The 27,135-nt window shown below is 39.1% G+C and overlaps 2 protein-coding genes across 26 annotated transcripts in view; both read right to left on the bottom strand.

Annotated features, from left to right (window-relative positions):
- sox6 (SRY-box transcription factor 6) overlaps positions 1-10,559 on the bottom strand; it is a 137,030-nt gene extending 126,471 nt beyond the window's left edge. For 3 of the 11 annotated variants that reach the window (XM_031324215.2, XM_031324216.2, XM_031324217.2), the window contains exon 1: positions 8,702-9,079. The gene's annotated coding sequence lies outside the window, so the exon portion shown is untranslated. Of the gene's footprint in view, positions 1-6,289; positions 6,394-6,974; positions 7,051-8,295; positions 8,400-8,701; positions 9,080-10,537 lie in introns of those variants that run through there. The other 8 variants (XM_031324210.2, XM_035999564.1, XM_031324212.2 and 5 more) reach the window with 6 other exon arrangements.
- Positions 10,560-15,995: 5,436 nt separating this feature from the next.
- The window catches only part of plekha7b (pleckstrin homology domain containing, family A member 7b), an 82,373-nt gene continuing 71,233 nt past the window's right edge, over positions 15,996-27,135 (bottom strand). For 12 of the 15 annotated variants that reach the window (XM_035999551.1, XM_035999552.1, XM_035999549.1 and 9 more), the window contains 11 exons: positions 26,818-26,929; positions 26,390-26,598; positions 25,409-25,612; positions 25,210-25,321; positions 24,982-25,073; positions 24,015-24,236; positions 22,405-22,632; positions 21,367-21,500; positions 20,896-21,044; positions 18,311-18,475; positions 15,996-16,641 (listed from right to left, as the gene is read on the bottom strand). In XM_035999551.1, the coding sequence (XP_035855444.1) occupies positions 18,324-18,475; positions 20,896-21,044; positions 21,367-21,500; positions 22,405-22,632; positions 24,015-24,236; positions 24,982-25,073; positions 25,210-25,321; positions 25,409-25,612; positions 26,390-26,598; positions 26,818-26,929 (1,614 nt within the window). In that variant the 3' untranslated portion in view covers positions 15,996-16,641; positions 18,311-18,323. The remainder of the gene's footprint in view (positions 16,642-18,310; positions 18,476-20,895; positions 21,045-21,366; positions 21,501-22,404; positions 22,633-24,014; positions 24,237-24,981; positions 25,074-25,209; positions 25,322-25,408; positions 25,613-26,389; positions 26,599-26,817; positions 26,930-27,135) is intronic. The other 3 variants (XM_035999550.1, XM_035999555.1, XM_035999558.1) reach the window with 3 other exon arrangements.

Raw genomic sequence — 27,135 nt, 5'->3', positions numbered from 1 at the left:
TAATACATGTTCCACGATGTCATTCCACTCTTTTACGGTAAACAAAGTTTCTGTAGATTTTACAGACCATCGTATCCAGTGGAAAAAAGAACAAGTGTTACTGTTCCTCAGACAGGATGACCCCTCCCATCTTCCTCTGGTCCCCCTCAGTCTAGTCCTCACCCACCTCCTGTCAATCATCCTCCCTCGGACAAGCCTCCTCCCATACTGCACACCCATACTGCCTGGCAGAAACCGCACTCTGTGTGTGTGTGTGTGTGTGTGTGTGTGTGTGTGTGTGTGTTGTGGGCGTGTGGCGTGTGCCAGAGTGGCTATCCCCTCAGATTGTCAAAGAGACTCATGGGAAATTTACTGCATGGGCCAAACCACAGGCTTTCTCTATCATTTCAGCAAATTTCTCTTTTTATGTCCTATTCAAGAAAGTGATTATCACAGACGGTTCTTTCTTTGGCTTTATTCTTTGAGCTCCAAGTCAGGCTTTCTGGGCTTTCCTCGCTGTAGCTGCACTTTGCTTATAAATGTGCTGTTGAGCCAACCAGAGGTTTCTTAAGTGCAGCTTCAGACTCTGCAAAATGTTTCCACTGTCTTCAACGGTTGTTTCTAAAGCATGTGTGTTAATTCACTGAGCCTTAAAGAATGAGCGGATGACTGTTAATTCAAATTTGGTTTAAGTTGAAAGTTCATATTTTCCAACATCAGTGCCTCTATTATGGTTGTGGTTATATTATGGTACAAGCAGGCAGAGTGATAGATAAAGTTGCTCCAGTACTCATAATGCACCAGCACTGGTGAGGGTAGGAAAATGTGCCATTTGGAAACAAATGAAAGGGAAAGTCAGCCACTGCTTCGATGCTACTACTGCATATAATATATTTCCACCGAGTAAGTACAATAAATATCAACCCCCTTGAAAATACAAGATTTTCCCCATGAAAACATCACTATGTGCTAGTCAGGAGAAGAAAAAAAAATTGTTAGACTAAAGGAGACTGAGTTTGATCCACTTACACATCATTAGATGGGTCTGAGGGAACATGAACACTAACATCTTTATTTGTGCGGAGACTTTAGTCTCAGAAAATCTGCTCTTTACCCATCTTTTCACCAACAGGGTCTAAACACCTCCTCCCTTTACTCAGAAAGAGAGAGAGAGAAAGCTTGTGGTCAGGTCTGCTGAAGCTATTTTCTCATAATGCACATTAAGGGCAAAGCACTGTAACACATCCAAGTCGCAGTAAAAAGAAATTATTCAGAAAGGAAACAAAAGACCTAGGCAAGAAGAGACGCTATGGTTAACTTCATCAAAACTTTAGCCACAAGAACCTTTCCATCTATTCCCCCACCCTCTCTTTGTCACTTTGATTTATTTTTGGCAGCAAACATTAGCATTTCCACAGAAAAAACTATTGGAAATCTGATTTCTGGCCCAATACATCCTTTCTTTTCCATAACTTCCCCGCCTGTTTTAGATGTCACAATAGCTGCTCCATGATGCAAGTGGTTGATCGGTATTTGTTTTCATCCAAGAGGGCTGACACACACTATCTGGAGAGCGTGAAATTCAGCGGCAGCAAAGACAGCGTTTTTTTGGCCTGTCTTCAACAATGTAATGAAATCCACAAGTTAAAGCTGAACTAAGGTTTTAATCAACATTTGGAATTAGTGTAAATATGCCAATTATGGTATCTCAGGCCATTCTTGCATTTATGCAATTACATGGTGAAGGTTTTCTTGATGAAGTCAAATCTTTGGTATCAGAATTACAATCAGAATCAGAAAAGGCTTTATTGCCAAGTACGTTTTTTACACATACAAGGAATTTGTTTTGGTGTTGTAGGTGCATGTCAAACATTCTCTAAATATAACAAGGTTAAGAAAATCAAGTATTACAATATAAACAATATAAGTATAAATATATATACACAGTATGTATTAAAAATAAAACTAGAAAGAGCAGTACAGCAGAGTAAGTACAGTGACATGTAGAGCCAGAGGTGGGGTGTGGAGAGAGTCAGGGTGGGTTCCGGGCCTTGTTGATAAGGCTTGCGGTGGATGGGAAAAAACTGTTCTTGTGGCGTGAGGTTTTGGTCCTAATGGACCTCAGCCTCCTGCCAGAGGGGAGTGACTCAAAGAGTTTGATAGTATTTATACTCACTTGTCAATCAAACTGGAGAAGCCAAATATCTGGACCAGCCTTCTTTGTCACGGATCGAAGTGCCACGTTATGGTAAAATAGCTCATCATGGCCATGTCCCTTCAGTGCATGCTAAAGACAACACCATACTGTGTAATGTTTTCATAATAACACATCTTTCAGGAGGTTTCAACACATGCACAAATACACACTATGTACGAGCAAACACACACAAATATGCACGCAGAAATAAAGTTGCCAACAAAACGGCTCCCAGCCTCCTAAATGCTAGATCGCAGAGTAAAGAAGCCAGAATGGCTGGCTTAGTCAAAACTATGGAGCATACTTTACATCTCATGTCAGATCACGCTGGCAGATACCAAGCCGGCTGTCAAACTCCACCAACTGGATAATGTCTAATTGTTCAGCTTTTACAGACAGTGGAGACCTGTGTAACATGGATACAAAAATAGCTACTGCCTTCAACAGTTATTCATAACAAATAGGAAATTCAAATATACAGGTCATAACTGGGCTACTTCTACCCATATGAGAGGATGAGGTTTTTAAGGCCTTCTTTCACATAAAACATGAAACATGAAAATTCTTAGTGTCACAGCTGCCCGTGTTGGCTCAAGTGATATTTTCAGAGTCCTTTAACGCTTCCTCCATGGCAGTGGCTTGCCCATGGGAGGATCTGATCCAAGCACAATGGGGGGGGATCACAAGGAAAAGGCTTGTTGTGACGCTTTTGTGTCAGAGCAGCGCAACAGCCCACATTACACTAATCTCTTTTCCCTTGTTCACTCACAAGACACAATCTCAGGTCTTCAGAGCTTCTTCAATTCTAGTAGGACAGAAATCATTAGGGGCAAAAGATCACAGCTTCTTCCTCTTCCTTTTTATTTTTTCTAAATAACTCCAGCATTCAGCAGCAAGGTCACTTATACAACATATGTAGACTGTATATTTGTCTATGAAAAGTTTATAGATTGATAAATAAGCATAATTTGTCTTAAATTGAAGGTTAGTGTGACTGCAGTCAGTGAAAGCTGCAGTGAGTGAAAACAATAATTAATGCACAGCTCTCTCAAACTGTAGCTAACAAAATGGTTGCCACAAAAAATGGTTTTGTATTCTGTTCTCAAATGTCTGCAAAAGGAACATGGATCAACATGAGTGTTTGTTTAAAATTCAGTTTTAAACCACCTGCACTTATTTCACACAACCTGACAATTCTCAGCCTTGGTCCATATGCTGTGTGTGTGTGTGTGTGTGTGTGTGTGTGTGTGTGTGTGTGTGTGTGTGTGTGTGTGTGTGTGTGTGTGTGTGTGTGTGTGTGTGTGTGTGTGTGTGTGTGTGTGTGTGTGTGTGTGTGCGTGCGTGCAGGGACTCTAAAATCCACCACATTTTAATTACTGCCCGGCTGCACTGTGTGCCTCTTTGATATGGAAATAAAGGCAACCATCTTCACACAGCCACTGTACAAATCTTCAGCTGATTCATAAAAAACAATGAGTCCGACTAATTCCTCCACCTGATTACAGTCCCAGACCTGTGTCAGAAACGAGCGACTGCCAAGCCCGGCCAATTAATTCTACATATTAATGTGTGATTTAAAAAATCAACACAGGCTACTTACCATAGCCTAGACTGTTGCATTTTGAAGTCAGAGTTAATTATGCACAACTATGCTATGGACTAAAAGAAAATGTCCAATTATTTTGAGAAAAACATTTTTGGTGGGAGAGTGAATGATACAGATCAAAATGGGCCACTTAGGTTACTTGTGCAATTATGCAGTTCCTGTGAAGATACATATATTTAGATTTTTTTTTTCATGTGTAATCCTTTAATGTCAGCAATACTGTTCACTTACAGCAGCCAGAGAGACACAGAGATCTAATAGAGCAGGAAAAACTGCCCCTGCCCTTGTTGATGTTCAGTAGGCCTAAGTGCTGGCACATATAGGTTCTATTTGTTTCTGAATACAAAATACCATGTACTGAAGTTTAATCTTGGATGAAATTCAAAATGTAAATGTTTGAGATTCTTTTTCATACAGCTTGTGTATTATTGGTGTATTACACTGAATGTGTCTGGCTCCCCTTCCTCTCAGCTTTTCATGTAAGATGGTGACTATGTGAAGGAGATGCCCCACTGTCTGCTCTTGGTGACTCACTTGACCACTGATTTCATCACTATTTCTCCTACGAGAAGTGACAACGGTGCAAACTGAGAAAAAAACACTATTCATACTTCATCCAAACAGAACACATGTATATCGTACATGGCTTTCTTTAAGCCCTGAAGTGTGAAAACCTGATCTAACCTACCAAACACACACTGTTGTATGGAGGAGGCATGCATGCGTTCAATATAAATACTGTGCAACGCCTAATCACAGCGTCGCACGAAGGAAAATTAAGCATCATGACAGGAGTGATATGTTACCAACTTGTCACAAACTTCTTGTTGAAGGGGATGAATTACAAAAAAACAACTGCCGTGGCATGTTCCCATCAGTTTTGATCATTGTTGAAATATTCTACAGCAAATTAGATAACACTTAGAAAGACAGATGTCACAACATGTGCTGCCACATTTATTATCTCCTGCGGTCCTCCACCCTTCTGCTGCCCCCCTCCTCTACCTTTACCAGGCCTGCTGTTGTTTACCTCTTCTCATCTTGTTTATCATCAGGTCTCAGCCGCTCCCTCCACTAAGAGACTACTAACCATGAAGAGAGGGAGACTAGTACCTGTGCACCCCTCAGCTGCCCCCTCCCTCTATAGCTTTGCTCTCCCTGTCCGTATCCCAGCAGAGTCCTCTCACTTGGAACAAAGTAGCTGTCATTCTGCAGAACACTGTATATATGGAAACATAACGCGATGTGTAAGGACTCAGTTATGCAGTCTAAATGGCATCTGGAGAGTGGCTTTTTGGATTTTGACGTTTCAAATCAAAATGAACAGTAGTGTTTATCCGTGTGAAGACTGAAGACATTCTCTTGCCAAATATGAGAGAGGGAAAGTATCACTCATGCATGCACACATGCCAAGGCGCCCGTGCACGCACGCACACACACACACACACACACACACACACACACACACACACACACACACACACACACACACACACACACACACACACAATAAAACGATGACAGTTTTACAAGAATTTTAAATATCTAGGTCCCTTCTCTTCAGAACTGTGTATGTAATAATCTACATACAGTATTACATATATTGTTAGTATTATTTGAGACATCGCTCTTTCTGCAACTGACAACACGTCATTATTATTTATAATACCATTGCAAAATGATGTCTGTGAAATCATCTTATTATGAGTTGGAATTGGTTGTAATTCCAAAGAATTCTGTTTGGCAGTGTAAAACCTTTGGAAAGAAACCTACAGAAAGTAGCACTTTCATTTCACATCTCTGTGTGGCGTTATAGAGACATAATATTTGATTTTTAGCAGTGAAATGAAATACCACGTTTCAATTACTCATATAGATCTGCAAACACACTGATAAAGGGACTTTTTTCTAGTCAGTTGTAATAAAATTCCCAGTAGAAAACAACTGCTGTTCACTGGAAATGATCACATTCACCTTCTGTTTAAATGGCATCAACCAAAAGCATAATACATAATCAATGTGCACATATACAAGGTAAGATATAGAAAACAATATTTAAAAAATATCACATAAAACACATTTCTTTCTGAATCCCCCCCCTTCTGTCTTCCTCTCCTTCCCTCCCTACTTCTTTTCCTTTCTCTCCTGCCTTTTCTTTGATCCCACTAATTGCTGGCACAATAGCTTAGTTTAAACAACCCCTACCTTTAGATGATGAGGACAGTTAAAAGAAGAGCTGGAGGTCAATTTAGTTGGTGGAACTGAGTCTAAACAAATTGTAAGATGGGCTCATCCACAATATTTCCCTTCCACTCATTAAAACAAATAATAAAAAAGGCTCCAATCGCAATGTATGATGATCAAAAAAAAGGTTCTCAGCAGAAAAGTTGCTCTTGCAACACGGGAGACATTGGACTTGGACAGAGTGCAGGATGTGTTTAGACAAGTGAGCCAGGTGGCTTCTCCCTTCATGCCAAAATGAAAGTCCTAAGAATCTTTGAACTTACTGGCACATCAGCGTCAGCGACTCTATATCTTATGCTGAGTCCAGGTTGGAAATGCTGCCTTTCTCAGTCTTGCAAAAAGCTCAAGATCCACCCGCAGATTAGTCCTTAAAAATACAAAAATATGCAAGGCCAGTCAGTATGAAATATGATATATATTATATTATTGCCCTGCAATTCTGTTAAGCCTCGCATACCAACAAAATGCCAGTTTTTAGTTGCTGATTAATGTTTAAATCAGCGACAATCACTGCGAAATAAAAGCGCGTCTGTCTGATAAAACAGCAGGAATTATTTAAAGGGATAACATTGCCAAAATTATAGTAACACTTAACTTTTCTCCCATTATTAAAATGAACATTTAAGTTGTGTGTAACAACTGCAAACGAGTGTAGAAAGGTAGAAGGTGATTAATTATGATGCCGGTATAGTTTCTGATAAGTGAGATATGTTAAATAAGAGCCAGGCGCGCTTGTGTGACATCAAAGGGCTCTAATGCCGCTTTTCACTCTTTCCCCTCTCCCTCTTTTAGTGAGCGACACGCTGAGCTGTACAAGCCGTCAGAGACAAACTCTTATAGAGACAGAGCCGAGTGTCCCTGTATAGCAATCAGGACAATGTGCTGAATGGGCAGTCTAATTATAAATGTGCCATTTAGACTTGCATTTGGTCTCCAGAATCGCCTTACCTTATGAGGAAACCTGCGTTCACAGCTACAGAAAAAGAAAGTGTTCAATACAAAATAGCGCAAAGATAAAAACTTTCCTGCCAGAATCAGAGAATGGGGTTGAGGAGTATTAAGAAGAGATCGTTTTCAATAATTAGCCACAGGTGTGTTATTTGTGTGGTCACAAAACGCACGTGCGAAGTGTTTAATACGTAGAAGAAAGACACAACTGCAAAACTGAATTAAAGAAAGTTCAACGTGTTGTCACAGCTGATTCTAAAATGTTATCAAAACTCCCGCAGTCGCTCTAGAAGGCTCGTTTTTTTTTTCACATAAGAGTGTCTAATTTCTGATGGGCCATCTCCGCGCTGCCAATATCATGCTCAGCCACTGATATTTCACTTAATCTCAAATTCATGATACACATGGAAATTACTTAAGTTTGTACAAGTTGAATATTTTCTAATGGACAATATATATAAAAAAGTGATTTCCTAACCCTCAAAAAAAGAGAACAAAGTTTATATTTTGCTTTTAAAAATATCTGAACAACAATTATTCTATTTAAAGGCCATGCTGATTAATTTTCGGAATTGTCTTAATGTCTAATAAGCCCAAATGTAAGGAAACAATTAATCCTTATTAAGTACATTTGCACTTTTAACAAGAGAAGCTCTGTCTGTTCAAACCCGGAGCGCCGAGCTTCCGAGACTTCGGCTTAAATGGAAAACTGTCTGTTCAAGTACATCTTCTCTAAATGGACAAGCCTTGCGATTGTTGAACTTAATTTATGGCTTATGCATTCTTTAGAGGTCAATTCCCCTGACCTCCCGAGAAAGTTAAGGAAGAACAAATTCCCAGGCTACACGGGGGCCAGAAACTGTTTTTTTTTTTTTTTTTTTTACATTTAAAAATCAGACAAAAGTCTACGGGTGAGAGGCAGTTTGGATTAAAGAGCCCGAGAATGTATAAAGGTATAAGGAGACATAAGCGAAAGCTTCAAATAAACTTGTCCACATCACATGCAGAGAGAGTAAACCTACCAGGGCACACGCTATTGTCAATGAATAGTAGGCTACCACTTTGTGGACAGAAGTGAAACTGCCATCAGCAGAAGAAAGTTACGGGACATGTAAACACAAACACTAAAGCGCTGTCAACCTTTACATATTTAACAGTTAAGTAAGAATCGCCGCTTGTTAATCGCGTTTAGTGAACACGTTATCGGTGACAGCAGTCCGGGTCGGTGTTCACGCAGCAGTTGACACTGAACAGCCTAGTGTCCGCTCGCAAGGCTTCATGCTGCTGAAATAAACAAAGAAAAAAAAATGTGATTTCAAACCTTCAAAGATGGTTCAGGTTGTCTCCGAGTTTAGTTCTGATAAAGTTAGATGTTGTTGCAGATGCGGATTCGCCGATTCTGCGGTGAACCCGAGCGCCTCCGAGCCAGCACCGCGCCACTCGTCTCGCGTGTAGGCTACTCCGCTTGTTTTGGTGAAAGCGACGCATAAAATAATCGCAATAATGAAAGTTTGACAGTCATTCTCCCAGTTAGAAAATGTACAAACCAGTGTAAGCATAACACATAAATAACTTTATAAAAATAGTTTCAAAGCGAAATGAGCGCACTGTACCGAAACAGTTCACTGACAGCGCGCTCGACTTTTAGGAATCAGCAATAAAACACAAGGTGAATATATCAGGACAACAGAAAGCATGTTGAAAAGTACAGCAAACGTCTTGTTTACCTTGATGATCTGAGCCGTGAAGAAGATAGTTATGCGTCCTTTCCCGTGCGTAAACTACTAGACTAGGCTACACTTTGTAGAAAATGATCACTGAGCTATCTGTTGAGCGAAAACTTAAGTCTGCTCACACGGGGCCATATGAGGGGATCCCGTACACTACTCTCTGTGAAGTTCAGCTGTCCAAAACTACAAGTACCTTTTGTTGGTCGCCTATCTGTTCTTTACCTCCCTCACTCTCACACTCAGACAAGAGAATACGATGGTTAGAGCTGCTGTCAATCTTGGCAATCAATGCGCGCAGCCATGTCGCAAGTATTCAAAGCATTTCCCGTCGTGCAACATCAGAAAGTGAGTGGCCAGGGCATTGATCTGAGGAAGGCAAAGAGGCAGGACTCCCCCCTTCTCCTCCTCCTCCTCCTCCTCCTCCTCCTCCCACACAAGAGATGCGAGAGAGAGAGAGAGAGAGAGAGAGAGAGAGAGAGAGAGAGAGAGAGAGAGAGAGAGAGAGAGAGAGAGAGAGAGAGAGAGAGATTTGTGGCGAAATAAAAGTGAGACAGGGAGGATGGTTGTAACTGCCCGCAGTTTAGTCAGTTTAATAAGCTTACTTAAATGAACATAACTTACAGGCGCAGCGATTGAAAAGTTAAGGATGACTTTTTCCCTTCTGATGCAACATTGTGAGTGACATAGTGACACTTTTTATTTCATTTTGTTAGGGCACAACAAACGCACTGACCTCTTCAACTTCAAAGTGTCTTAAAATCGTCGTTTCTTTAGAGGAAAATAGATTCAGCTGATATGAGATAATGAGAGCAGGTGAGAGGAACCCTGGAAGAGGAGTTCAGGGACTAGTTAAGACTTGTGTGATAAAACAGCATTTATTTTCATAGATTAATCAGTACCTAAGGTATACTGACTCTTCTTGTGACGTTTTTTTTAATGATCATATGAAACAAGGAATTTTGATATTTCCAAATTGCATGGACTGGAAGAAAACATTATGCACCTCAGCTTTACTAGAATTTTAAATAATTGTTTTGACAGATTATCCTGTAAAAAGTACGTCCCACATATAGGCTGCATTCCTCTCGTCATGCAGAGCATTTTAGATTTATTTTCACGCCGAATATTTATCATTAGATAGGCTAAATACATTATTATCCAAAGAAAATGTCAAAAATAAAAGACGTATCCTCATGACATGGTGAATTTTGAGAGTCATACAATTTAGATGATTAATAAATAAAAATGACTAGTGTGTAATTGTATAAAACAAATATGGGCAATGGCACGAAAGAAAATGTTTTCCGGCATCACATTTAACTTTTAACTTTCATGGACTGATACATTTTATTTCTTAATTTCTGTAGAAAATACAATATGGGTTTTAACACAGAAGATATAACTAAAATAATCCATATGTTGCATCGGTACGTTAATGCATATTCAGTTAATATTAAGTTAGAGCAATTGCATTAATTTAAATATATCCTGTATTATGATTTAAACAGATCCGAAACAAGCCGTTTGACATCTCAAATTAAAGCAAAGGTCCAGCTGCTGACCCAGGAAACCCACAGGTTGAGATCATTCGCCAAAACAGAAGCTTTTACATGAGACACTCTGTATTAAATGAGCATATTGAAATTATCAGCTGAGCTTCGATGAGGCCCACAGATGTCAACCACACAAAATCAATTACAATAGGAGCGTGTACAAATCAGAGCAGAGCCAGAATAGAAAGACAAGAGCGAGACAACTGACGGAAAAGTTGTATATAAATCAGCAGCAGCCTTTTGTGACACGCACCAATACACATCAGGCTTCAGCACTCACCCTCAATGACTCCGCTATTCAACATGCCAGAAGAATCACAACAGCAGACTATCATGGATCATATCATAGAAATGAGAAAGTTACTTACAAAGAGAGGAGACAGCAGGAGGAAATTCTGATTGTTAACTGCAGAGTCACATAAAGCTACAAGAGGGAGGAGAAGCAGAGAGAGAGAGTGTGTGTGTGTGTGTGTGTGTGTGTGTGTGTGGGGATTGGCCACACAACTCACAACATCGTATCAGCCCAGACTCTCGTGCGCCTCACTTTCCCTCTTTTTTTGTCCAAGGTAAAGTGAAACGCATCACGTCTCCATCAAGGAGCATCACAATGTTCAATACCCCTCAATTTAAATCTAAAAAATCTAAAAAAAAAAAATTCTTGCTGAAATTTGCTTGAGGTAAAAATGAGAAAGAAAAGAAAAGAAATACTTACCTTTCGAAAGAAAGTTTTTCTATAGTTTTGCGGACACTGATTGCCTCCTGAGATTCAACAATTCAATTCAAACTAGGAATCTAATACATGCCACCAATTTTATCAAGACTCAAACACAGTGAAACACCTTAGTATGGTGAAATAATAAATAGTTACGCAACAATCTATCACAGTATTTTTCAAATCTACGCATGGTAATTCATATGTGATATCTGCTCTGTGTTCAGTCTCTTCAGTAGCGGACTTACTTGGACTGAAATGTGTGTTTCACGTGTCTCATACGCCACCTTTTGGTCACTGCGAGAAGCTCCGACAGATATCCCTCAACCCGCACAAATCAGATGATTGTATTAGAGACACAATCAGAGGATTTGGGCCTCAGCTTATTTTCAGCTTATTTTAAGGTTAACTGCATGCTGCCTGTTTAAATGTGGTAAACCCTGACACAAAGATTGCACCAAGTAAACTCATTTCCGTTAAACACTTGCTGCTATTGGACTGCATTGTTGCTGTTTTGAAAATGACAATTTAATTTGCATCAGGAAATGACAGACATGACTCATTGTGCTTATTGTGGCATTTCCCACCAGGCTTTAACAGAGCACACATGGGTGCAGCTGAGCAGGTGCCAACGGGCGTCGGATAGTTCTCAAAACACAAATAGAGACTACTATTTCTATAGAGGTGACTGTAATGGCTTCCTCTTTATAGCTCAGATGGTAGAGTGCATGAAGCCTGCATGAAGAGCAAAAGACAGTCCAACTTGTTGGGGGGTAAGACAGACACATTTGCATACCCTGTGAGTCTTTGATGCATCTTGAAATTCAAGTCTAGCCCATAAATATTTGAAAAGGAGAGTGCATGAAAATCAACATTTTTGTTACATTAAATTAACATGTGTTCTTCTCCTGTCTCCTGCATGGTTAATTAGAGAACAACTTTCAGTCAGTGAGTGAGGATTGTGGGTGGGTGGGGGCTTGATTACAGTGCAGCCAGAGCAGGTTTCTAAGGTATACAGCTGATACATGCTAAGGAATACAGTGATTTGTATTCTTAATGAGGTTTAATGAGAAAGAAGACGCTGGCAGCAGACATAAGGGCCTTATTTATTAAGTGTTTTATTGATGTCTTTGTTAGCAACTATTATCATAACTGGTGCATAAACACATAATATATGCTTTATGGTTTAACATAGTTGTAGTCATATATAATCAGTAGTTTTTAATACATTCATAAACAGTTGTAAAGCTGCTATACTTATGAACACACAGTTAATACCTGCTTTATAACACACTGTAAAGCCAGTGTATAAATATGTTAGAATTGCTATTCATTATATAATTTTAAACTTTAACCCTAACCTACAAATGATTGGTATGTAATGGTACACATAATCACATAAAAATATGTATTATTACAACTGAGGAATATCTTTAATTCATATATTTATATTCATATATTCTTAATGTAGCTATCTACCAGGACTCAAGAAAATGTGCTGATGACACCTTTGTTTTTTACTTGTATTAAGTTTTAAGCATTACATTATAGACAAGTGATGGAATTTGCTATATTTTTATCTAGCAGCAGACCTTAGCTCAAGAGGCGGTAGAGAGTTCTGGGAAAAGAACAACTGCCTTTTTACGCTCATGACAGTGAGCATAATAAGTGACTTGCAAAAGGATCCATACAGTACATCTCTGTTCTAAACCTGTCCTTTCTGAATATAAATGCAGGCTATACTGATCTTGCTTTGTAAACAGTTACCCAGCTCACGTAGAAGCATTGTCCTGAATGTGTTGTGTGTTCTAGAAAAAGTGTAAATGTGTGAACACCCTGAACAGCCATCAGTGAGAGAATTCTGCCAATGGTTACAACCGCTGACACGGTCTAGTTGTAAAGGACCGACGTCCACAAAACCAACACAACTTAGTCATTATTGAATGCCAAGTTATGCAATTAACTCAAACTGTATTTGCATACATGCAAATCGCCTCTCTCCCAATTGGACTTGCAAAGTGGGATGCTCTGTTCTCATTAGTTGACCCAAATCTCTTACTTGTAACTCTGGATTTCATCAAAGTTTAGTCAGGATCTAATATTTCCTTTCAAGTTAACAGAGAACCACTGATTAATCATGTTGAAATAAGGAGTGCAACATGCCAATTCTAATTATATACTTATCAGGGACACCATCATACAGCCCGGGCCAACAGTACTACAAATACCAACTCTGTAGTACTCATGAATACACTTTAAACCAACTATTTATGGTCCTATATATGTAATGTATTTCTAAATACATAACCTGGACTTATTATGTTATTTGAGGCCCAATCAAAAATCTGGTTAGGTGAAAACTTCTTCTTCTTCCTTTGCAGCAAATTACACACAAGTAGGATTTTTTGTTTTGCAGCTACAACTTTTGTGTTTTTAAGTATTTAATTAAAATGCATCTCAAGTTATGGCCTAATCTAACAGTTACAACATGATTTTCTGTATTCATTTATTGTATCTTAAAAAAAAGACTGATGGAATGGATGCATCACTGTGATAGTGCACTCTCGATCTGTGGATGCATTGGTAGCTTTTTCATTTGAGTCGCTGAACATAGTACATTTCACTGAGATCAGTGTGTGCACGGAGCTGCTAGATTAAAGAGGAGGCCCAGGGGCATTTGGTTCATTTACAAAGCAATTGCTTTTATGTACAAAAAGCCCAATTCACTGTAGGTATTGTAAAAACCTTCCGTTTAAGGGAAATGAGATTAATTCATTGTTTTATGTTACACTGCACTTTCTCAACACACACTTAATCATTCATGCTGAAGGAATTGTGTTCTCCTACTGTTTAATATATTAAGCCGGTAAACAGATTATTCAATATTTAATATTTTTTACATTTGCATCATCTCCCAAATGATATCGTAAAACCCTTGAAATAAAAGATTACACAAAGGCATTGTCTTAGTTATGGAAAATAGTTAGGTGAATGTGGTGCAGCATGACTGTTATTCTGCCTTCTCTGTCTATTCTTTTTATAGCATGTACGCACGTTGGGAAGAATATTCAGTGATTCATAACTCTTCAATTATTCAACAAATCACCATTCCATTTCTTACATATTAAAAGATATACCGTATGTGGACCTTGAAAATGATAAAACAGCATAAAATACTATTTTGAAATCAAAGCACCTATTGCATCGGTTCCCTTGGTTTTGTATTTGTACAATTGGACTACAATCTGGATCCCCACAGTGCGCAAAGGAGGCGCCGGCTGTGTTTCCACTGTAATCTAATCCTCAGACATTCACGGCAAGTAACAATAATATTTATTTGATGGAAATATGTATCACTGGGAATCAGTCTCCTTTCTCTTCCCCTATCAGGAGAAAACTGTGAATATGTTACAAGTGTAGTGTGCAGTGCAGTGAACAATGTAGACCTGAGAACAAGGTCAGACTCCTCAGCAGGGTCTCAATAGGCTCTTCCTTTCAACATAGACCTGGCAAAAAAAGAAAAAGTCAAAGCTTTAACCTAAACATTGTCACTCTTAACATTGACATGAGCTACTTATACTTTTGTGATTTAAAATGAGACATTAAATGTACTGCTGCTGACTTATTCTCTTTTATTTACTTCAACAAAAACTACTCTCTAACAAACATTCCTGTTGGGAAACTGAGCAGTATGTGTTGTAGTCTCTCTGCATGTGAAAAAAGCATCTCTGAATCCAGTAAGTATTTAGTTAAGGATTAATGCGGGAGGCCTTGATTGCGTTTAACAGAACAGGACCCAATTAGCATAATAGGCCCTCTTTCATTCTCTTTGAAGTCCAGAGCACAGAATAACAAATGTATATGAACCACCAGCCAAACGTCAATACATGGAAATGCCACAATCCTCAGTGGAGGGTCTTGGGTGAATTTTTGCAGAAGGAGGGAAAAACATCCCATTTTATTGCAAAATAAGCAAAACAGAGGATGTGATGGGTCTTCTAGCCACCAGGGCCAGCAGGCGCAGTGGGGCCCCGATCCTGGAGGAGAGATGGAGGCAGAGAGGATGTGGTTGCTGAGGGAGGTGCAGCCTCCTCTCTCAGGTGTTTTCAAAGCGCACCACGATGCAGACAAGTGAAAGTAATTACTCTCCAATTAAAGATAAAGATGTCACTTGGGAAGGAGCTGCAGCACAACTGCTCACTATCAGACAAGCAAAGGAAGGCGTGGGCGCATCTATTAAGTGTGTGGATCACATCCTATCAGCGTATTCATGATAAATGTAACATGATAAACATTTGTGTTGAAAACTGAAGAATTTGGTTATAAAAGCACCGTCACACTTTCTATTGAAAAACATTTTTCTTTTTGAATCAGAAGGTCAATACATGTATTTCTCAGAGGTTTCTTTTACAATTGCAATTGAGACATAGTTCATGATTTAAAGATATGAATTCTGTACTTCAAAATCCAGAGTTATTAGTATCCACCTTCTTGGTTGAAAATACACTGAATTAAAAATGCCCTTTTGAGATGGAAAAAGCTTTGAACTTAAGAAACATTTCAAGAAGCCTCTTTTTTTTGTATTGCAAGTTCACCTCCTTTGAGCATGCCATAGTTTGGTTCCCTTTCCAAATAATAGAATGGAGTTTATTAGGTCAAGGCAATCAATGTGGAGGTTCAAAGAGAATATTGGAGCTATGATGAGTGCACATTTTGTACTTTTCCTTTGTACATGATTAGAATAAAGAAACGGTCAATAAACCCATCAGTGAATTTTCTATTTTAGGTTAAAAGTTAACCATTGAAGTAAAAGTTGAGTTTCTTAGTCTAATTTTTTCAATCAAGTCAATTACAAGGCAATGCAAGCTGTGTCTAAGCAGAAGGTCATAGATGATTGAATTTCCCTTTGAATATCATAGAATTTTGGCTGATGTGATATTGTCAGCTGAATCTAAAAGGCATTCAACTAGTTCAAATAAAACGAAATATGAAATAAAATAAATAAATAAATATGCAATTAACCATATATTGTGTTAACATCTTTAATATTAACATTTTTATAAATTTCCATTGTGCAACCATCCCCAGTCACACAGAAAATATGTTAGAGGTTATTTTCATCCTGATGTAAGCAAAAATAAAAATTCATTTTGGCAAGCTAAAAGGAGACTGGCAGTGCTACAGATACATACATATGATATTTCAAGTGGTTTGGTGTAAGAATATGATCTGAGTTTTGACAAAAAATACTACCCTCATGAGTATTAGTACCTTTTTGTTCTTAACATTCTGTGCAAGTTCCAAGTTGATATCACACTGCAAGTAAAAGCAATTCAGTCATACCTTGAAAACATGATACAGTGTACAATTCAAAGTGCAATAACATGTAGAAAAGAGTATTATGATCACATATGATAACATTTGTTAGACACTTTCATAGTTAATGAGCACAGCAGCTCCCACTGCGAAGTCTTCCATTTTCCTGTCGCTTTCAGCAACTAGAAACACCTTAATGAGTCAATGCTGTGTGAGCCTCAGAGAGCAGTTTAAATGTTTAGTACAGTTCTTGTACTTCTGTATGGAAAGGTCCCAAAAAAATCCTATTTTCTTTCAGAATGCAGTTGTTTGTTGTCATTGTGGAATAGCACCTCAGTGTCCAGAAATTGCTTGTGCTGATATGAGAGAAAAACAAAGTACAAGAACAGTAAATATCAAAAAAACAAGATACCCATGACAGCAGAATCTATCAAAATGAAATAATACCAGAGTTTTTTTTAGTATGTTTGGAGCCACAAATGAATGAATAAAAAAAGGAGGCTCTTGCTGCCTTTTAAGAGGTTGTTCCTTTCCATTCACTAGACTGAAAACACGTGCAACATTAACCCAATATTCTTTCCTTGAGATAGAGAATGTAAGTCAAGTAAAAACCTCATACCAAACATATTAAACTAAAGCTACATTATTAAAATGGACAGTGAAAAACAATAATTTTTTAGATATTATCACACGCAATAAACAGTCTGTGTGGCACAGATGTGAAAGCCAAAGATTGAATAAATATAAGAATGAGTAAACAGTACTTTGTGCATTTTGTACTTATACATTCATTGCGTAAAATCCTCTCATACTCTTCCTCGATGTGCAAAATACAGTGTATCACTGTTTAATCACTTTTGTGAAGGTTGCACAGCTACTGGTAAGGGAACAGTTATACAGACACACTACAATTGTTAACAATACAGTAACTTGATAGCCACAGATATATGTGCGCTGTAGTTCTGAATTATTTTGCTTAAAATAATTCCAATGAGTAGAGCCTGTATGTCATTCTGATCTTTAGCGATGGACAAAAACTGCTTAGTGGCAGAGCAACATCACAGCCCACATCTTAACAGCAGAACTGAAGATGGGATGGGAGAGTAGTGAAAAGATTTGTGAAAAATCAAACACAGTACAACAATACACAGTAAAGCATGCAGTCACACAAGTTCTCAAGGAATGAAGATTCCTCATAGATAATACCTCATAAGTCATGCCAGGCTAACAAGGAGTCATTCATGCTTTCTTCTGACATGAACGCTGCATGATACAAAAAGGTCAAAGGTCAAATGCAGCTAGATGGACACTTTGTTACTGTGTGTATTCATTTATCAACATCTGATTATTTTATGTATGTGTGCCCATGTGCTGCACATTTTCTAATCTCAATCCAGAAATGTATTTCTTACCTATCCATGGATGGCTAATGGTCATAAAAATATATCACTAATAATTCCGAAACGACTAAATACATATTTGTCATTTTTGGCTGATGGATGGAAGTTTTTTTTAATAAGGCACTAAAATGACACAAACCCCTCTTTCTTTGGTTTACATTAACAACAATGATATCTACTGGGTTTTTTTTCCTGATCGCTGCCAGGCTACAGATGGGGAGCTAATTGGTGCTGTGAATGCAGCTGTGCCGACTACTGAACTGTCAAGGTGCTAAATCAAAAGGTGTCTCTTTTGTTAATTATACACAATGCTACAAACAGTCATGTTCATTTGAGCCCTTTCTTTCCTCAACCATCCATAAATATTTTGGCAGTGGTACAAAAAAAGAAAAACAATTTACACACAATTATCACAGTGGGATGAGCAGACTGCCTGCAGATGTTTGTTTTGATTATAATGGGAGCAGAGGCAGGGCTTTCCTAACCTAGACAAGATGTGTTTCCTACAATCACAACAGAGCAGTAAGCATGCAGTGAGGTGCAGAGCACACATGAGCCCCGTGTTAGAGAGAATTAGTGAGGCCTCGAAAACATTAGCACAGTAAAACATGCAGTTAGGCCTTACTTTATTTCTCGGATTAGACAAACGTGTAGTGAATTCCGTTGCTTAGAGGAGAGGGAGGCGCCAGAGACACAGTAGAAATCGTAGAAACAGGAGGAAGAGGAGGGAGAGGAGGAGGCGGAGGAGGGGGTGGAGGAGGAGGGGTGGGGATGTTAGCCTGTGGTGGAACTACGGAGGAGAGGACAGAAGGAAAACAGAGAAGGAGAACACAGCATTGGTTTGTTAGTCGAATGGCCAGTCCTAGGACAGTTTTAAAGCCACAATGAAGGCTGAAACTGGTTGAAAACCACATTAAGTTTTTTTTTCTAAAAGGAGACACAACCACACTTACACTTCCCGTGTTCTACGTACCATGGAACTGGGGGTGGGCAACATGGATAAAATCTAATATCACTGTATATGTGTATGTTTCTGGAAAGTCAGTTTTTTAGTTGAAATAACCAATAGGAATGTCTATGTTTTTATGCCACCGCGCCAGCAAACAAACGTTCACTTGGACTCAAGGATGAACGGATTAGATTTTACTGGTCAAAGGTCAAAGTCACTGTGACCTTACAAAACAGATTTTTGGCCATAAATCAATGCTATCTATGACTACATTACCCACAAATGTCTCACAGGATAAAATGATGAAGTGAAGACATTTATATCCAAAAGGTCAACTTCAATGTGACATCTGCAAAAACACTTTTCTGGCCATTATTCAACGCCATAAACTCAGGAACTGAAGGGGAGACATTTGGTCGAATACTGAATTGGTGACACTAATCTTGAAACTGTGGAGATTAATCTGCCACAAATTTTCTCAAATCAACTAACAGTTTTGTCTATAAAATGTCAGAAAATAGCGAAAATGCCTATCATCATTTCCGAGTCTTCAAATGTCTTGTTTTGTCAGGCCATCGGTCTAAAACCCCAAAATATTACCGTAAGTTTACTATCACACATGACACAGAAAAGCATTCAATCCTTTAATTTGAAAAGCTTAAACCTGCAGAAGTTTGACCCTTTTACTTCAATTAGCGATTACCAAAGTAGTTGCAGATTAATTTTCTGTCGATAAAGGTGCCCCTCTCTTACTTAGGAATGTGAAACGATCCATAAGCGTACACAGAACAAACATAACATGCATGCAAACAAACGTATGGGCTTTTGTTTTTACCAGGCTGATGAAATAGTTAGTGACATCAACGAGTTCATGTGGCGTGTTTTTCCTTAAGTATACCAAACAGTGACTGAATTGAAGGTATTTGATAAGAAGAAAGTCAGTAGGATGGTAAGTGTTGCTAGTTAATATATTTTGCACCATAAGTTGTTTGAGACTTATTGTTATCTGTACGCAGTGGTGTGATGTGTGAAGTGCTTTATTATCATTTTTTTAATCATTTCAATATTTAATCAGCCGTAAAGAGAAGAAAGCAATGACTAGTTGAAGAGGCATTACACGAGGAAGTTTATGTGATAGATCATATTTTGTAGATAATTTAATTCCTTTCAATATCCCTGACAAGTAATTACAAAAAATACCAATTTAATGAACCATTTAGAATAACAAATTCAACAATCAAAAACACCTATTTAATATATAACACATACTTGCAATGCTGCATATTCCTGCTTTTATGCTGGCATTATTGAAGTCTCTCATGCATAATACCGTGAAAAAGACTCTTCTTTTAATTCAGGGATTTGAAAGTGCATCTGCATACCTTACTTTAACACCAAAGGGAGAGAAAGTCATTGATTCAGTCTCCGCTGACAAGATGCCACCAGATATATTCTCTGACATTTCTTTATGCTGGAAATAATGTTATAATTGTTGACTTTGCCGCACTGTGCATATTAAGCTTCCACACACGCTGACAGCTTGTGTGATACTGTGGGTGACAGATATTTGTGTGTGTGTGTGTGTGTGTGTGTGTGTGTGTGTGTGTGTGTGTGTGTGTGTGTGTGTGTGTGTGTGTGTGTGCGCGTGCGTGCGTGCATGCGTGCGCATATGTGTGTGAGTAAGGCAGACAGGCTGACAATCTGCTGCAGCTACAGTGAAAATGAACTTGCCTGTCTGCTGTAGAGTATGAAAGAGATGAAAAGTGAGCGCAGTGTCTTTTATGCAGGTTCAGAGCTACGTTCAAAGCAGCAGCAACGGTATGAAGGAGAGTAGAGTTTGACTGGGTCATTGATCAGCACACAAAATGGCCTCATCAAGCTATTCCTCCCCTGCCTGAAAGATTCTACACGGATTGCAATTAGAGACTATCTGAGATCATAAAAAGGAATAATGTTCAGTTATTAGTAAATGAACAGCCCTATTGCTTGACTCTGCACCTTAAGCCCTTCTCATCTCTACTCCGTCAATCCTCTTTATCCCTTGTTGAACCAAAATATGTCAATGTGATGCCGGTAGAAATTTTACTGGTGCGTTTTTTTCTTTTTTTTTTGGCAGATACAGTAATTATTTCTGTCTATTTCTAAAGTGTTTCTGTGGAATAATGATTTTTACATCCTTTATAAAGCAAAGATGTATTACCTACAACAACCTATAGGCTCAAACGAAGAGAAAATAATTTGAAATTGTATAAATGACCAACCTGTGACTAGTTTACTCTTGAGCGAGGCCTCCGACGCAAGAGCGTAGGACATGGTGATGATCCTCTCCTGCTCCTGTAGAGCTGAGTCAAGAGCCACTAGCCCAACCTCTGGTTTGTCCACAGTCACTGTGGGTGCTAGGTTTTGCACACTGTCCCGTGCACAAAAAAATGAAACACCAAATTGACAAAACATGATGATGATGATGGTAATAATGTGGAAATGCATTGATTTCTGTAAGAGCGTTCTCTTGCCACCTGCAGGGATGTCAGAGAGAAGCCTGAGCTACAGCTTGAAGGTGGTGGGAATTTAGCTTGCTTCTGTAGGGTGAATGATTGCCAACAAAGGGCTTGAACTTTAATATTTTGGTTAAACTGGTTGTTTGGCTAACTACAAGGCCTTCCTGAAACCCTAGAATCAGACATTTATCAGCAACACTTAAATGCAAAATCACTCATTATCATTTTATTTACCTGGACTTTGCCAAGATGCTCTTGATGCGCTCCACCTTACGATTACGATCCTCCACCTCCTGCGGACTGAGAGGCTCCTCAGGCTCTGAATCCACATAACGCTCCGGGATCAACACTTTCTGAGGCTTAGAAAGCTACACAAAACAGATAGTGTGTGTTTAGGTCTGAGCTGCTTCATCATCATCCTTGCTACCAGGTCACCCCAAAAAATAGTCTATCTACTTGCACAGATGAAGGATATGCAGACATTTATACTGTAAGATTGATATATAACTCACTAAGCCAAGCCTACAACAAGGAGTTAAACTGTTCTTGGACAATTACTTGGTTAAAACTGCAAAGAATATTTGATCTAACATCATGGACCAGACAGAATTTAGGCTAATAGGTCAGGGCTGTAAGCATGGATTGCGACAGTATTTTATTCAACAGATCATTATTTGTAATTTAGTTAAGTTAGTAAGAACTGTCAGATATTTGTCTGTTTTCGTTCTACATCATGTGTCTGCCTCACAGAATAAGCACCAGTCACCTCAACAAAAGGGGGAATAAAACCTGCAATCAAGTTCAGAAAGTCGATGTACTGTATATCATGCAGGATGACATTGTGGAGGAAATATTCGACTTTGTGCTGCTTATGGGAGCTTGTGGACTATACTGTAGTTTTTTATAGATTTTATTTTTCATTTAACTTTACTCTCTAGCTTGATTGAGGTCGAGGTGATCAGTTCAAAGCTTTTGATGAATTCAAGGTATTTTCTTAAATTTCTGCATTTAGAAAATATAAAAAAGGATTCAAACACCCAAATCAGTTAGACTGTTCTTTTTAGTCAGCTCTCATTGTCTAAATTTTGTCGAATAAAAGGAGCAATGTTAGTAATTTGAGTGTACAAAATATTTTTTGGACTTTGGTTACACAAACTGCAGCTCTTTTTTTTTTTGATTGAGCGTGATGTTTTTTTTTCTACCTTTAGCATATTTATGTATTGAGATTAAACTCATCAGCTGTATTTCTTCGCTGAGACAAAGATAACTTACCTCTTTGTTAAGGTCCAGGTCATAGTCTAGTGGTTCCAGGTCGACCTCATGGGCGGGAGGGGTTGTGGTCATGGAGCGCAGGGTCAGCCATTCGTCAGAGTGCGAGCGGGGTCTCTCTTTGTGCTCAGGAGGTCTTTCCTCTCCCTGAACGCTCCTAACTCCCTGTGCCTCCTCCCCCTGAACAGCCCGCTCGAGCAACTGCAGGTCAAACTCCTGCTCTCTCTTCCACTGGACAACGCACAAAGGAAAAACATAGACTGTGAAACAAATTACATGATGCTGCCATCAAGCACTTATCAAGTTAATTTGAAAATGACTTGTTTCACTTAATTTAATGTAATAAGTACTGTACAACACACTAGTTATCACAGGTATGCTAACATGATTTTAAAGGGTGCAGAGAGAGAGAGAGAGAGAGAGAGAGAGAGAGAGAGAGAGAGAGAGAGAGAGAGAGTGAGTGTGTGTGTGTGTGTGTGTGTGTGTGTGTGTGTGTGTACAGGTGTGAAAAAGGAAAAAATGGAGCATGCATCGATTGAGTATGCATGCTTATGCTCTCTAATCTAATCTGTAAATTCTCTACAATAGTGATAAAGACCGCAAAATGCCACTGACACAAACAGGAAACATCACTTCACTCATACTGATAAAAGTTTCCCCAAACACGACCATACTGAATGTATTCAGATAAAGAAATATAATAAATACAAAAAACATGGCAATATGAGTCCATTAGAAAATAGTTTATTTATTTGCAAGCATTCACATTTGAAAAAGGGATCTTCTTATAACTAACCATTAATTAGCAGATTAAGAAACTGAGTAAACACTGAAATCACTTTAACCAATGTTTTGATATGAAATGGATGTCATACACATTAGTATTGTCTAAATAAAAGCTTCCTCTCACAAAGACTGGGAAGTGGTAAATGGGACAACAGTAGGCCCTCTTCCATTAACACTCAACACATCTTTATCTTCATTCAAGTGAAGAAAAAGCAAGAACGATGCCATGATTACGTTGAGATGAATAGCTTTAAATAGGCATTGCTCAGTGTATGTCAATGATTTGGTCAATAGAAAATAAGTAGGCACTTTTTTCTCTTATTCTCTTTCTTTCTCTCACACAGACGCACACGCACACAAAGCACAAACCACTGCTAAAGAGTAGAAGAGAGAATGGTAGTATGGTGAAAAAGAGAATGTTAGGGTCTAACAAGTATAATGGGACAAAACAAATACCCAGAAATTGATGACTGTGAGGGGTAGATGGCATTTAAGGCCTGTGTCTGAGGTAATTAGTGTGTTATGTGTTTGTTAATGCTAATGTTATTAGTATATGTGCTTTCCTGCTGTGACAAGTCAAAATGTCTGCTGTGAAAAGGCCTATTACAGTAAAGTCTGAGAACAAAATGCATGAGTTAAGCAGTTAGAGCCACTCAGTGAATTACTATATTGTACTAATTGAATGTATTATTATCAACTTTGTAATGTCAGGAACTGAGACAGACTACACTGAGTAAAGGCACGCATTACTACTGTAGATCGCCACTCTCGGTTTGGTTGTTGTCATGCATGAGAGTGTGACATGTGATACTGTTCTAGTAACATACTGATCCCAAGTCTGCTGAAAGTGGGCGTGAGGATGAGGACGAGCTGCGCGAGGATGGAGAGGCGTGGCGGTCTCCGTGGCTCAGGGTGCGTTTGCGCTGGCGGACGAGGGCCTTCTGGTGCCTCTTCATCCTCTCCAGCTGCTCATCAGCACTCATCTTCCCCCTCTGCTGCTGCGCCGGGTCCCCAGAGTACAGACGCTCCAAGGCACTTTTTGGTCTCTCCTAAGACGAGTGGGAGGAAAGAGAGTGGATAACACGAGCAAAAGGTACAGCGGAAGGCAAAGAAGTGGAAGAAAATAATAACAAACCTAAAATGAAGGTAAAAGCTAATGTTAGTTTTCACAACTGAGACATTTCTGAGGTTGTAATTGGAGAATAGAGAGAGATTTAGATGCACAGTGTAAATAACAACCTGTGTAAAAAGTTTCCAGTCCCACAAATGCTTATTTCCTGCGGCTGCTACGGTTTCCTCCCGCCATAAAGACATGCATGCTAGGTAACATCCTAGCATTCACTGGCATTACAACTGGAGTTGGTCCCCGGGTGCTGGACTATGGCTGCCGACTGCTACTAATTAGTTAAGATTGGGTTAAATGCAGAGGATACATTCCTTGTATGTGTACTTGGCAAATAAAGGAAAGATTAATTCACCACATTTTAAAAAATACATTACTAATTTTTTCAGAGCCTTGTATACTTTCAAGTCTCTAGTGCAGAAATGAAAACATGATCCTTCACTGACTTAACACTGAGGAACACTTCAGGCTAGGTTTGATAGAGGACTTTGGAGAGTGAGAAGTATTAATGTGATCTCCAAATATCTTGATTAATTAATTCATGAATTTCAGTGATATCATCTTGAATTGAAGTTGTATACTACTGTCTCTGTGTCGTCTCTCCACTGCTTTGGGTGGCCACTTTTGATTCACGCCATCTGATTTGATTTTTAGTTCATTCTGTGCCTCACCTTCACGCCGGCAGCTGAGGCTGCTCTTCGGAGGGTCACATATGAAGAGATGCTCGAAGACTGATTTAGCCTAAGCGAGGAGCCAGCCACTCCTGAGGGAAAGCCAACAAACATTAAAACACTGTTCTCGACTAAGCCATATAGCCATTTTTTTGTCCAACATTTTGTAACATAATAAATATTCTACAGCTAAATAAATCTGTTCTACTGGCTCTATCATTCACTTACCTCTGCTTGGTAACGTCTGGTAACCGGCATGTCCGGATACTACAGTGATGTGGCTGGAGCCGTCTCCAGCTCCCATAAGCTCTGGATCGCTCAGGAAAGGCCTAAGTTCTACCTGTGATTCAGAGACAGAGATTAGAAACAGATGAGAAACTTCAATTTAGACGTTTAAGCAGCACAAACACATAAATACTGAATGTACCTTACTGTCTCCATTAGTGTACTGGCCAATCTCTCTGTCCCTTTTGCGTTCATCTGACTGTCGCTTGAGGCCGCGAACAGAAGTGTGTCTGATGACCGTTGTCTCCCGGGGCAACGGGGGCACAGCAGGGGGATGCTCATCAGGGCTGTAGAGCTGAGGTAGAGGAGGTCTGGGAGGCACATCTTCCTCGCCCTGCACACAGAACTGGGAACTGTTAACTACTAATCAATACTTAAAATGACAAACAAGCAGCTACCTCACATTGTTCTGTGACATCAGTCCTTAATATAAGACCACAAAACCACTAATGAATATCTGCTACATACAAATTTGTGGACACTTTCTCTGCCCTTGTTTCCTGTCTGTTGTCTCTATATTTGCTCCAATGAAGGCAACATGGCAACAAAAGTAATCTTAAAATAACAAAACTAGAGCTATATATAGATAGCGATGACGTTATTAGTAAATTAATCATCATTAATCAGTTGATCAACAGAAAATTCTATAATTTTCTTAATCATAATCGTTTGAATCATTTGTTGGGCACAAATGCTAAACATTCACTGATTTCAGCATCTCAAATGTGAGGATTTGTCTCTCAAATTGAATAACCTATGGGTTTTGGACTGTTGTTTCTATAAAACAAACAATTTGAAAACATCAAATGAGAAATTGTAATTTTTTTACTTATTTTCTGACATTTTCTTAACTGAACAATTAATTTATTGATGGAAAAAAGAATTGACGGACTAAGTTATAATGAAAATATTCGATAGTTGCAACCCTCAAACTAGTGCTGAAAATGGAGCCACTGTTTTCTGTAAGGCATCATGCAATAGTTTTGACCAATCATAGTTGGTTACGCAATTAGAGATGGCGTATGACAAGTGTGTGTAAACTGCATAGTACAAAGACTTTATGCAGCTTTGTTTTTCATACAAAAAACAGAACCAGCTGACTTTTGTTGCAGGGGTCACTCACCCATTTAAGTCCACTGGTAATGGTTGCATCCACCCAGTGGTGTAAGGGCTGATGGCTGGGGCTGGAGGAAAGGGTGGGGGTGTGGCTACTGGGGCTGAGGTGGGGGCTGTGCTGCTGTTGCTGCACGGAAAATCTCATCTCCATAGCAGACGGGCTCCCAGACACAGAAGGCACTGATGACGCCGACACTGAAGGCACAAACTTCCTCTCTGGGGAATTCAATGTACATGAACACGTACCATGAATACACACATGCTGTAAAGACAGTGCTTTCTTTTCCCATGGGAAATGTTCAAGGCATTAGTATCGAGTATATGATTAATTGCTTTATTGGTGAGATACAGTAGCATGACCACATGGCTTGTACTGCATTGCACAGACAACAAATATATTTTGCTGTGTACACATGAAAGCCCCAGGAGTCTCACCTGGGTTGGTAACAGAGGAGATAGTGACTTTGTAGTTGGCTTTACTGGTGCTGAGGCCTGCGATAACATCCTCAATTCTCCACAGCTCTTTTCTGATCTGGACTTTCTCTTTCTGCTCAAGGAGAAAAACACAAATCTACATAGACACATTTTCTTTAACACACTGATAAATTACTTGTGTACCAAGGCAAAGTCATCTATTTTGCCAAAATATAGTTTATAATTTGAAGCTGCTCCTCTGAACAGATATCAACCACACATAATTCTTTGCTTTGTCTGTGCATATCAAATCAGTAGTCAGTAACTCATTCCTACACA

This window comes from Sander lucioperca, chromosome 3 (assembly GCF_008315115.2).
Source record: "Sander lucioperca isolate FBNREF2018 chromosome 3, SLUC_FBN_1.2, whole genome shotgun sequence".
In the NCBI taxonomy this organism is placed as follows: Eukaryota; Metazoa; Chordata; class Actinopteri; order Perciformes; family Percidae; genus Sander; species Sander lucioperca.
This window is presented reverse-complemented; position numbering and strand designations above follow the sequence as displayed.